Here is a 13750-nt window from a genome sequence, read left to right on the forward strand (position 1 = left end):
TGCGCTTAGCAACCAGATGTTTACCCTGGTTACCTGGGGACCTCGGCATCGTTGGTCGCTGGAGAGCTGTCACACAGACAGCTCTCCAGCGACCAAATAGCGATGCTGCAGTGATCTGCATCATTGTCTGTTTCGCTGCAGCATTGTTAAGTGTGAAGGTACCTTTACGGTATGTGTTCACGTTCAGGATTGCATTCGGATTTTGTCAGGATTTTCCATCAGTAATTGTAAGCCAAAACCAGGAGTGGAAAAATTAGAGGAAAAGTAGAATAGAAAATATGCTCCACTTCTGTATTTATCACCCACTCCTGGTTTTGGCTTACAAATATTGATGTAAAATCCTGACCAAATCCTGATGCAATCCTGAGCGTGGACACATACCCTTAAGGCCCCGTCTCACATAGCGAGATCGCTAGCGAGATCGCTGCTGAGTCACAAGTTTTGTGACGCAACAGCGACCTCCATAGCGATCTCGCTATGTGTGACACGTACCAGCGATCAGGCCCCTGCTGCGAGATCGCTGGTCGTGTCGGAATGGCCTGGACCTTTTTTTGGTCGTTGAGGCCCCGCTGACATCGCTGAATCGGTGTGTGTGACACCGATCCAGCGATGTCTTCACTGGTAACCAGGGTAAACATCGGGTTGCTAAGCGCTGGGCCGCGCTTAGTAACCCGATGTTTACCCTGGTTACCAGCGTAAATGTAAAAAAAACCAAACAGTACATACTCACATTCCGGTGTCCAGGTCCCTTGCCGTCTGCTTCCTGCTCTCACTGACTGCCGGCCGTACAGTGAGAAGTGAGAGCACAGCAGTGACGTCACCGCTGCGCTCTCGCTGTACGGCGGCTCAGTGAGAGCAGGAAGCAGACGGCAAGGGACCTGGACACCGAAAGGCGAGTATGTACTGTTTGTTTTTTTGGTAACCAGGGTAAACATCGGGTTACTAAGCGCGGCCCTGCGCTTAGTAACCCGATGTTTACCCTGGTTACCCGGGTGCTGCAGGGGGACTTCGGCATCGTTGAAGACAGTTTCAACGATGCCGAAGTCGTTCCCCTGATCGTTGGTCGCTGGAGAGAGCTGTCTGTGTGACAGCTCCCCAGCGACCACACAGCGACTTACCAACGATCACGGCCAGGTCGTATCGCTGGTCGTGATCGTTGGTAAATCGCTTAGTGAGACGGGGCCTTTAGTGTTTGAAAACACCTCATACACTTTAGTGTTTGTAAACACCTCATACAGCAATGAGAGACACCCAAAAAAAGGCAAATAAAAAATTGTAAAAATAGTGTCTGACATTGCATATATGACGTGTTTGAATCACAAAATATGTGTAGACAGCGCACCGCGTGACTTGCCGAGAAGTATACTGGAAAATAAGAACAAAGTTTTAAAACAAATAATTTTTATTGGGGGGAAACAGAAAAAAAAAAGGGGAAAGAAACTTAGGGGGTATCAACCTCCGCTACCAGTGGTGAACGGTAAGTCTCTGGTGGTTGGGAACGGGGAGAGGAAGAGGATGCGGAGTCAGAGTCCAGGAGACTGGAAGGAAGGTCCAAACCCTCCGCAGGGTATACTGGGGAAACAGGCACATCTGTAGGGGAGGGAGGAGGCAACACAAGCCTTTGCCAGCTTCTTGGTTGGCCCTGGCTGCTCCTGCTGCGACTAGAGCCCCGACGCATCCTCGGTGTCGGTATTGGAGCAGCCAGAGCCTCCGTGTGTGTCCTCTTCCTTCTTTTCCTCTCTCCCGCGGCAGCTCCCCCAGAATGACGGCTACGGGAGGATGAGGGCCTGGCAGGAGCAGGAGTCGGCGGCACACCGCTATGGTGCCTGTGGTGGAGTCGCTCGGCACGTGGACCTCGGTGGGGTGGCTGGAGTGGCTCTGCAGCAGGAGTCGGAGTCATGCTAGCCAGCGACGGCACTACGGGCATTGTCGCTGACTGCATGACCCGAGCCTGCTGCAGAGCCCTCACGTAGGCAGTGTTGCAGGTCTGCATCACCGAAATCTGGAGTTCCGGTGTAAGGTGTTCCACCATGCCCTTAGCAATGGCACTAAAAAAATGTTTGGCCGGACTTGAGAGCTTGGATTCCAGATTTTCAAGGCGCCGGTCGATATTGGACAGACGAGTGTCCATTTTATCGTTCAACGCCTTGAAACAGTTCTGGAAAACCATGCTCAAATGCAAAAATTCGGGCATGGCTGGCCTGTCCGAGGCCCGCTGGCGCTGTCGGGAATTCCCGAACGAAGGTGCGCCAGAGGCCTCGGGCAGGGGAACACCTGATGGACCGGCTGCCGGTTCTCCAGATGGTGGTGCAAGCCTGCTGTCGCTGTGGGAGGGCTGTGACGGGTCAGATGGCGATTCATGAAGGTCCGCTCCTGCGGGGCGAGCTCTCTCGAGGGTGCTGCTGTGTGTCCTGTGAAAAGATAAGGGAAAAATTAGTCATCAACTAATAACCTATCACATACGCCAACTCCTGTAATAAAATTAACATTACATTACAGAACAATACAAATCCTCTGTCTCTCAGTCTGTGTGGCCTATAATAAATTGCTGATTGTTATCGCCAGCTGACCGTTATGGCTGACGATAACAATCATGGACATACCAACGGCAGAAAATTAATTGCCGCTGCCAAAGCCTTTTGACCGCATACCACTGTCATGGGTAAAAAAAAATTTTTTCTAAAACTCTTTCTTGACGCTGCCTATGCCGCAAAAATAGTATAAAATTTAACGTCAAGATAAAAAAAAAAAAAAATACACAGTGACTTTGCTGATCTGATCGCAAGAACAGCCATGACGTTAGGATCATGTGATCGAGACGTCATCATTATTCATGTGATCAGAAATACCGTGACTCCCAACATAACCTGTCATGGACTACAAGGACTCACGCTTAACACAATAAATTACTAATGGGCTATATACCATTCCACAAGGGAAAAAGTTGGATGGCCAATATGCTACGCTGACTACATGGATGGCCAATACACTATGTGCATGGGAAATATACTATGTGGATACGTGGCTAGAACGTGTACTATGTGGCTGCGATATAGTGGCCTGGTAATATACTATGTGGATGCACAATGTACGTGGCTGGGCAATGTACTATGTGGCTGTGCAATATGCTATGTGTCTGGGCAATGTACAATGTGGCTGTGCAATATGGTATGTGTGCAAAATACTAACTGTCGGCGGCCAAGGACCGGTCTTAAGAACTGTAGTGCCCTGCTGTACTTATAGGGCACCGACTTGGCCGCAGCAGCACCGCTACGAGATTGCTCCTCCTCAGCACGGATCCCCTTATTGAAACGGTCCTTCATGGATCGCCATCTGGTCCTCAACTTTTTAACTGTGAATGCAAAGAAAAAAAAAGGTTACATATTTAGCATTTTAAAAGGATAAAACAACCGTGTGTGATGCAAAGTTTAGTCGTTGATCGCATCACACACGGTTGTGTTTATCCTGGCAATATGGGTCATAGCAGCGTATCAGCAATACTCACGAAAGTTGCCTTTGTCCTTCGCTGAGGCACTGTCAAAGCCATCCCACAGCGACTTTGCCACCTCTACCCACAAACGCCTCAACACCACCTGGTCCATGTGCCGGGGGTCACGGCTGTCCCACAACGGGCCACGCTCCTGGATGCTGGAGATCAGGAGCTCCACATCTATTCCACTGTCTCCTTGGTCCCGTTGTGAAACCTAGAAAAATTAGAAAACAAAAAGGTTACAAATATGCAAATATTAACAACCACCAGCACCTGTCTTGATATGTACCTTTGCCCTATCCTTTGCCATCTGATGTATGTATATTGATGGTTTCTACACCTGTATTTTGGAATGGTTTTGTGCAGGGAGTTCAACTTTATGTTACCTTCCCCCAATACTTGCTGCCCTGAAAAGCTATAATGTAATTAAGCTAACATCCCTAGTGAAAGCAGGATGCTACTCAAATGTAATGTTCCTCACAGCAGGATGCTACTACAAAAAAAAAAAAAAAAAAAAAAAAAATACTCGCCGGCCTGACGCCACACCTTGGCCCCGACCTCTCTGCTCCCGCTGTGTGCCTTCTCCCTCACTTGAAGAAGCCTGTAAAAATTGTATACAAAAATTATTGTCAATGCTACAAATGGCAGCGAATAGTAAGCAACTGGACATAATTACTCACCGCACTCCCCCGCGCCGATTGGCCAGATTCAGATGAACTAGGCATTCTTGCAAGTTTGTTCTGCAATGAAAAAATGAGCAAAAAATCACATCCACCGCTAAAATGACACATACAATAAAATAGGCCAAAAAAATTAAAACAACCACAATTGACTGTTGACTGATAGGACAATGCAAACTCAAAAAGCGACACCACAACGCCATACATTGCAAGAGAATACAATAGAAGAAACAATACAAGAATAGACCCAAACAAAATTAAGCAAAAATAGACACCTATGTCCAAATTTTTAAATATAAAAACTTACAAAAAAAACATTACAGGAAAAAAAAAGGCCCAATGAAATAGCAAACTAATGAACGCTATACTTTACAATTACATCAAAACATGATCCAAAACAACACCATCTGGTGACATATAACCACAATACATCAGAAAAAGGCGATAAATACCATTCTAGATAATAAGCAATAAACATTACAAAATACAGCAACCCAAAAGATAAACCATAGTCAAATAGAAAAGAAAACACATGAAATTAAAAAAAAGGGCCCCACCAAAAAAAAAAAAAAAAAAATTCATTATACTACACACTTGGCAATGCAAACAGTCAAGGAAGGAAGATATATGCCATACGGAAAAAGACGTAAAACCGTCAGAGAAAAAAATAAATAAATAAATTTAAAAAAAGGGAAAATACAATTGAAAATAGAATGGCATATAGCCGCACGGAACACTACAATACAAATGAAACATCATAAATGTAGCCCCCCCACCAGCAAGAAAAGACACTCAAGGAAAGAAAAAAAAATGCCAACAGCATAAAAAACACAGCAAGACATGAGCCAAGAAATCGCCATACGGTTACCCCCAACAATAGAAACCAGAAAAAGACATGCACCAGAAATTTAACAAGAAAAAATCAGCCAAAAAAAAGACATTGAACAACCGCATGACACCAGAACAACCCAAAACCAAGCAAGGCCGAAGACAAGAAACGCCATCATAACGCCAGAAGTACATCAGAACCAGATTAAAAAACAAAATTTTTAAATAACAACCCACAGTGCCATAACCGTAACATAGCACAGACCAAACATTGCACAAATTAAAAAAAAATCAAGAAATAAAACACAGAATAAAAAATATGCAAAGAGAAATATATACTTACAGGTTTGGAAAGCAGATTGCTCCTCTCAGTGTCTTCTCTGTGTGTTGTGTGGATAGCCTTGTGAAAGACAATGACAACCCCCCTTTTTTTTTATATATATATAGTGTTTTTTTTAGTGTCTAGACAAAGTCTAGACAATGTTTTGCATTTTTTATTGGAAAACGCATGCGTCGTACAACGCACCACGACGCAAGTACTTGCGTCGTCTGCGTTGTCAATATAAGTCAATGGGGAAAAAGGCGCATCGACGACGCAAACACGACGCAAACACGACGCATGCGTTTTTTAAAAGGTTGGCGCCGCCCGAAAAATGCAACATGTTGCGTTTGCCGCGCCCTGACAGGTGCGCCCTAACGCCGCATGCGGCGTACGACGCAAGACAACGCATGTACATGCGGTCCCATGCGGCGCCAATGTTAAAGATAGGGCCGCACGACGCATGCGTTTTGTTGCGGCGACGACGCTGCGGCGCACACCGCAAATGTGAACGTAGCCTAAGAGAGTATAGACACCCATATTGTTACGACCCCCAGAGGAAGCTCACGCGAAACGTGCGTCGGGGCTGGGAGTCTGGAGTCACACAGGGATTTACATGGGTAAGAACCTTTCCTGAACCAGTCACTTTAGGGCAGCACAGTGGCTTAGTGGTTAGCACTGCAGCCTTGCAGCGCTGGAGTCCTGGGTTCAAATCCCACCAAGGACAACATCTGCAAAGAGTTCTATCTCCGTGTTTGCATGGGTTTCCTCCGGGTTCTCTGGTTTCCTCCCACATTCCAAAGACATACTGATAAGGAATTTAGATTGTGAGCCCCATTGGGGACTGCAATGATAAAGTCTGTAAAGCGCTGCGGAATATGTTAGAGTATTTTTTATATAAAAATAAAGATTATTATTATTTTCAACATCTTAAAGGCATACAATTTTATTAACCTGGACAGATTTTTTCAGGAACACTATTCCCCTGATCCTTACACCAGGGACGGACTGGCCATCTGGCAATTCTGGCAAATGCCAGAAGGGCCTGTCTGGTTGTGGGCTGCCTTGTCTTTTACATTGTTAGCAGAATCGGCGTTCTCAAGACACCCATACTGTTAAGAGTTGTGACGGAGCACAAAGTCGCTGACTCCGTCATTTATCCGAGCAGACCACAGGTATCATTAGAAATATTGGTCTTGTAGTAAATCTTGCTTTCCACCATCCAAGGTAATATTAGTAATATATCGCATCTGGTGCTCATTGGCGGGGGCAACATGGGCCTGTGTGATTGCAAATGCCAGGGCTGAATTTCAGTCCCAGTCCGTACTTGCCTTACACTATATTGTTCTGTGTTGACCCCAGATTTGCTTTACCTGAGTCTTTCATAATCTATTACTATTTATTCTGACTGATTTTTAAAAAAATGCTGTTGTATGATGTAATAATAAGATGTTTGCATTTACTATAGACAGACTGCTTTGACTCCATGCCTCTCTGTATTTAAGTGTATAAATAGGAGTGTTCCGGCGTTTCATGACACCTCTCCATGTGGCCCTCATTTACAATTATTTGTGATGATTATTGCTCTGACATACAGTATCTTCTTCTATGTAGAAACAGGAAGTCTCTTGTTCCTACATTTATCATTCCCCTCTTCAACCGCTGACCGAGCTGCCCCCCCCCCCTTCCCCTGCCAGGGACTTTTGCAGTGATGACTCATGCAGGAAAAACTGACCTCCTGTTTCTATATAGAGCTTAGAAGGATTCAGCTTGTTAGTTGGGTAGAAGGACAAAATGAGCAAATTGGACGTACACAGTGCTATATAATATGATGACTGCAATATATTAAGATAAACATTTTGATGGGAGGAGTCCTTCTTTACGTTTCCTGCCAATGTAACAATATAAAGGCCTCTTTTTTGTGTGGATACTTTGTATTTTTCAAACACATTATTTTGGGGTACAAAATATATTGAAACATGTTACTCTTTTTAGTTGTGGGGTGGGTGATTAAAAATAAGACCGTATTCCACACTCCTTTATATATTTTATAGTGCATTCATTAACCCCTTCATGACCGTGGGATTTTTCGTTTTTCCGTGTTCGTTTTTCGCTCCCCTCCTTCCCAGAGCCATAACTTTTTTATTTTTCCGTCAATTTGGCCATGTGAGGGCTTATTTTTTGCAGGACGAGTTGTACTTTTGAACGACATCATTGGTTTTACCATGTCGTGTACTAGAAAACGGGAAAAAAATTCCAAGTGCAGTGAAATTGCAAAAAAAGTGCAATCCCACACTTGTTCTTTGCTTGGCTTTTTTGCTAGGTTCACTAAATGCTAAAACTGACCTGCCATTATGATTCTCCAGGTCAGTACGAGTTCATAGACACCTAACATGTCTAGGTTATTTTTTACCTAAGTGGTGAAAAAAAATTCCAAACTTTGCTAAAAAAAAAAAAAAAAATGGTGCCATTTTCCGATACTCGTAGCGTCTCCATTTTTCATGATCTGGGGTCGGTTGAGGGCTTATTTTTTGCGTGCCGAGCTGGCGTTTTTAATGATTCCAATTCGGTGCAGATACGTTCTTTTGATCGCCCGTTATTGCATTTTAATGCAATGTCGCGGCGACCAAAAAAACGTAATTCTGGCGTTTCGATTTTTTTTCTCGTTACGCCGTTTAGCGATCAGGTTAATGCTTTTTTTTATTGATAGACCGGGCGATTTTGAACGTGGCGATACCAAATATGTGTAGATTTGATTTTTTTTTTATTGATTTATTTTGATTGGGGCGAAAGGGGGGTGATTTAAACTTTTATATTTTTTTTATTTTTTTCACATTTTTTTTTACTTTTTTTTTTTTACTTTTGCCATGCTTCCATAGCCTCCATGGGAGGCTAGAAGCAGGCACAGCACGATCGCCTCTGCTACATAGCAGCGATCTGCTGTTCGCTGCTATGTAGTAGAAAATCAGGTGTGCTGTGAGTGCCGACCACAGGGTGGCGCTCACAGCTACCGGCGATCAGTAACCATAGAGGTCTCAAGGACCTCTATGGTTACAATGGAGAAGCATCGCCGACCTCCGATCATGTGACGGGGGTCGGCGATGCCGTCATTTCCGGCCGCCCGACCGGATGCGGTAGTTAAATGCCGCTGTCTGCGTTTGACAGCGGCATTTAACTAGTTAATAGCGGCAGGTGAATCGCGATTTCACCCGCCGCTATTGCGGGCACATGTCAGCTGTTCAAAACAGCTGACATGTCCCGGCTTTGATGCGGGCTCACAGCGGAGCCCTGCATCAAAGCAGGGGAGCTGACATCGGACGTACTATCCCGTCTGATGTCAGTAAGGGGTTAATTAATATGCAGTCATGAAAAAAAACACTTTGAGGCTTTTTGGGTTTCCAAACAATAATAAAAAGTAAATACAATATATACAGCTCTGGCAAAAATTAACAGACCACTGCAAAATGTTCAGTTTGTCTGATTTTTCTCTTTATAGGTATGTTTTTCAGTAAAATGTAAATTGTTCTTTTATTCTATAAATTTCTGACAACATGTCTCAGAAAAAAATACAAAATGTATTGCTTGGAAATTCAGACAAAAAAAATGGTCAAAATAAAAAAATAACCAGTGCTTTCAGACCTCAAATAACGCAAAGAAAACAAGTTCATAATCATTTAGAAACAACAATACTAATGTTTTAACTCAGGAAGAGTTCAGAAATCAATATTTTGTGGAATAACCATGATTTTTAATCACAGCTTTCATGCTTTCCACCAGTCTTTCACACTGCTTCTGGCGCAAAAATATAAGCAGTTCTTTGTTTGATGGCTTGTGACCATCCATCATCCTCTTGATTACATTCCAGAGGTTTTCAATTGGGTTCAGGTCTAGAGATTGGGCTGCCATGACAGGGTTTTCATGTGGTGGTTTCTTAATTTTTGCCGGAGCTGTATACACTGCTCAAAAAAATAAAGGGAACACTTAAAAAACACAATGAAAAGCCAAGTCAATCACACTTCTGTGAAATCAACCTGTCCAGTTATGAAGCAACACTGATTGTGAGTCAATTTTTCCTGCTGTTGTGCAAATGGATCAGACAACAGGTAGAAATGATAGGCAATTAGCAAGACAACCGCTATAAAGGAGTGGTTCTGCAAGGGGTGATCAAATACCATTTCTCTGTGCTCATCTTTTTTGACTGTTTTGGTTACTTTTGCTTTTTGTCATTGCTCTCACCACTAGAGGTACAGTAGAATGAGGCAGTGTCTACCGTACAACCCACAGACGTTGCTTAGGTAGTGCAGCACATGTTGAATAGCACATCAATGTGAGCTGTGGCAAGAAGGGTAGATATGTCTGTAAGCACAGTGTCCAGAGTATGGAGCAGATACTAGGAGACAGGGCAGTACACAAGGAGACATGGAGGGGGCCATAGGAGGGCAACAACCCAACAGCAGTGCCACTACCTCCTCCTTTGTGCGAGGAACAGGAGGAGCACTGCCAGAGCCCTGCAAAATTAACTCCCAGCAGGCCACTAACATTCATGTGTCTGCTCAAAACTGTCAGAAACAGACTCCAAGAGGGTGGTATGAGGGCCCAACGTCCACAAGTGAGTGTTGTGCTCACAGCCCAACACCGTGCAGGGGAATTAGCATTTGCCAGAGAGCACAAAGGTTGGCAGATTCGACCCTGGCGCCCTGTGCTCTTCATGGGTGAGAGCAGGTTCACACTGAGTAGATGTGACAGACGTAACAGAGTTTGGAAATGCCGTGGAGAATGTTCTGATGTCTGCAACATCCTACAGCATGACCGGTTGGGCAGTGGGTCAGTAATGGTGTGGGGAGGCATTCCTTTGGAAGGCAAAACAGCCCTCCATGTGAGAGCCAAATGAACCCTGACTGCTATTAGGTACCGGGATGAGATTCCCAGACCCATTGTGAGACTATATGCAGGTGCAGTTGGCCCTAGGTTCCTTTTGATGCAAGCCAATGCTAGACCTCATGTAACTGAAGTGTGTCAGCAGTTCCTGCATCATAAAGGCATTGTTGATATTGCCTGGCCTGCCCGTTCCCCAGACCTGAATCCAATCAAGCACATCTGGGACATCCTCTCTCGTGTCATCCACAAACGCCACGTTGCACCACAGACATTCCAGGAGTTAACTGATGACATCCGCTGCCTCATCAGGAGCATGCCCAGGCATGTAGGGAGGTGACACAGACACATGGAGGCCACACACACTACTGAGCATCATTTTCTTATCTTCCATTTCCACTGAAGTTGGATCAGTGTTATGATCCGGTGACCCTGGAGCCGCATGGGACTATCTCTGGAGATAGTGGTACCTGTACTGACCGCAATCCTAATACTGACACCGCAACTAGAAGTAGTCGTGGGATGTACCTGACATGGCCTAGACACCTCGACACAGCCGGAGGACTAAATACCCCTAAGGATGGAAACGGGAAATCCTATCTTGCCTCAGAGCAGATTCCCCAAGGATAGGCAGCCCCCCACAAATAATGACTGTGAGTTTAAGAGGAAATACGTACACAGGCAGAAAAGACAGAGTTTAGCAAAAGAGGCCCTTCTAGCTAGATAGGATAGGACAGAGTTCTAAGCGGTCAGTATTAAAACACTAGAAAAATCCACAGCAGAAGATACAATATGCTACATCTAACTAAAGACATAGGATGTATATCTGCATCTCCAGAGAAACCAGCATGACAGAAAAATCCAAACAAGTCAAAGCTGGACAAAAACACAATAGATTGCACTGCACATAAAAGCACACTGCAAGCGTGCTACAGAGAACAAAAAACGGACACTTATCTTAGCTGAAAGACAGCAGGGCAAGTGGAGCCAGGCAGAGATGCAATCCCTCCAAGATAAAATGGACAACTGGCAGGGATTGATGGATCCCACAAACCTAAATACCTAATAGAACTGCAATAAGCAGAAACACCTGCCCTGATTACAATCCAGAGACCACTGCACTACCACTAGCAACCACCGGAGGGAGCCCAAGAGCAGAATTCACAACAGTACCCCCCCCCCCCCCTTGAAGAGGGGTCACCGAATCCTCACCAGAGCCCCCAGGCCGATCAGGACGAGCCCGGTGAAAGGCCCGAACCAAATCAGTAGCATGGACATCAGAGGCAAAGACCCAAGAATTATCCTCCTGGCCGTAACCCTTCCATTTGACAAGGTACTGAAGTTTCCGTCTCGAAAAACGAGAATCCAAAATCTTCTCAACCACATACTCCAACTCCCCATACACCAACACAGGAGCCGGAGGATCAACAGAGGGAAGAACGGACGTCACATATTTCCGCAATAAAGATCTATGGAAAACATTATGGATGGCAAAAGATGCTGGAAGGGCCAAACGAAAAGAAACCGGATTGATAATCTCAGAAATCCTATAAGGACCAATAAACCGAGGCTTGAACTTAGGGGAAGAAACCTTCATAGGAACATGACGGGAAGACAACCAAACCAAGTCCCCAACCCGAAGCCGGGAACCAACATACCGACGACGATTAGCAAAACGTTGCGCCTCCTCCTGAGACAACACCAAATTGTCCACCACATGAGCCCAAATTTGCTGCAACCTGTCAACCACAGAATCCACACCAGGACAATCAGAAGGCTCAACCTGCTCTGAAGAAAAACGAGGATGAAAACCAAAATTACAAAAGGGCGAAACCAAGGTAGCCGAACTAGCCCGATTATTAAGGGCAAACTCGGCCAATGGCAAGAAAGCCACCCAATCATCCTGATCAGCAGACACGAAGCATCTCAGATACGTTTCCAAAGTCTGATTAGTTCGCTCGGTTTGACCATTTGTCTGAGGATGAAATGCGGAAGAAAAAGACAAATCAATGCCCAGCCTAGTACAAAAGGCACGCCAAAACCTAGAAACAAACTGGGAACCTCTGTCGGACACAATATTCTCCGGAATACCATGCAAACGAACCACATCCTGAAAAAACAGAGGAACCAAATCAGAAGAGGAAGGCAACTTAGGCAAAGGCACCAAATTGAACCATCTTAGAAAACCGGTCACAAACCACCCAGATAACCGACATCCTCTGGGAAACCGGAAGGTCTGAAATGAAATCCATAGAAATATGCGTCCAAGGCCTCTCAGGGACCGGCAAAGGCAAAAGCAACCCACTAGCGCGGGAACAACAAGGCTTAGCCCGCGCACCAGTCCCACAGGACTGCACAAAAGAAAGCACATCCCGCAACAAAGAAGGCCACCAAAAAGACCTACCAACCAAATCTCTGGTACCAAAAATACCAGGATGGCCAGCCAACACAGAACAGTGAACCTCCGAAATCACTCTACTAGTCCATTTATCAGGAACGAACAGTTTCCCCACAGGACAGCGGTCAGGTTTGTCAGCCAGAAATTCCTGAAGAACCCGTCGCAAATCAGGGGAGATGGCAGAAAGGATCACCCCTTCCTTTAGAATGCCGACCGGTTCAAGGACCTCCGGAGAATCAGGCAAAAAGCTCCTAGAGAGGGCATCAGCCTTAATATTCTTAGAACCCGGAAGATACGAGACCACGAAATCAAAATGAGAGAAAAACAAAGACCATTGAGCCTGTCTAAGATTCAGCCGCTTGGCAGACTCGAGGTAAATCAGATTTTTATGATCGGTCAAGACCACAATACGGTGCTTAGCTCCCTCAAGCCAATGTCGCCATTCCTCGAACGCCCACTTCATAGCCAACAATTCCCGATTATCGACATCATAATTACGTTCAGCAGGCGAAAATTTTCGGGAAAAGAAGGCACATGGCCTCATCAAGGAACCATCAGAATTCCTCTGAGACAAAATGGCCCCTGCTCCAATCTCAGAAGCGTCAACCTCAACCTGAAATGGAAGAGAAACATCTGGCTGACGCAACACCGGGGCCGATGTAAATCGGCGTTTAAGCTCCTGAAAGGCAGAGACAGCCGCAGAGGACCAATTCGTAACATCAGCACCCTTTTTCGTCAAATCGGTCAGGGGTTTAACCACACTGGAGAAGTTAGCAATGAAACGGCGATAAAAATTAGCAAAACCCAAAAATTTCTGAACACTCTTCACGGACGTGGGCTGAATCCAATCATGAATGGCCTGAACCTTAACCGGATCCATCTCTATAGATGAGGGAGATAAAATAAAGCCCAAAAAAGAAACCTTCTGCACCCCAAAGAGACACTTAGACCCCTTCACAAACAAAGCATTGTCACGAAGGATCTGAAACACCATCCTGACCTGTTTCACATGAGACTCCCAATCATCGGAAAAAATCAAAATATCATCCAAATATACAATCATGAATTTATCAAGATAATTCCGGAAGATATCATGCATGAAGGACTGAAAAACAGATGGAGCATTTGAGAGCCCGAAAGGCATCACAAGATATTCAAAA

At 45.0% G+C, this 13750-nt stretch overlaps 2 protein-coding genes across 6 annotated transcripts in view; both read right to left on the reverse strand.

Annotated features, from left to right (window-relative positions):
* Positions 1 to 13750, reverse strand: part of HECW2 (HECT, C2 and WW domain containing E3 ubiquitin protein ligase 2) — a 346877-nt gene that overhangs the window by 149811 nt on the left and 183316 nt on the right. The gene's annotated exons all lie outside the window — the stretch shown is intronic.
* Positions 1415 to 4525, reverse strand: LOC143786136 (uncharacterized). The gene is made up of 5 exons (XM_077275390.1): positions 4171 to 4525; positions 4017 to 4091; positions 3506 to 3704; positions 3190 to 3352; positions 1415 to 2411 (listed from the first exon to the last, which is right to left on the reverse strand). Exons 1-5 carry the CDS (start codon positions 4375 to 4377, stop codon positions 1442 to 1444), a joined length of 1614 nt encoding a protein of 537 aa, XP_077131505.1. The 5' UTR covers positions 4378 to 4525; the 3' UTR covers positions 1415 to 1441.

Source organism: Ranitomeya variabilis, chromosome 7 (genome assembly GCF_051348905.1).
Source record: "Ranitomeya variabilis isolate aRanVar5 chromosome 7, aRanVar5.hap1, whole genome shotgun sequence".
Classification (NCBI taxonomy): domain Eukaryota; kingdom Metazoa; phylum Chordata; class Amphibia; order Anura; family Dendrobatidae; genus Ranitomeya; species Ranitomeya variabilis.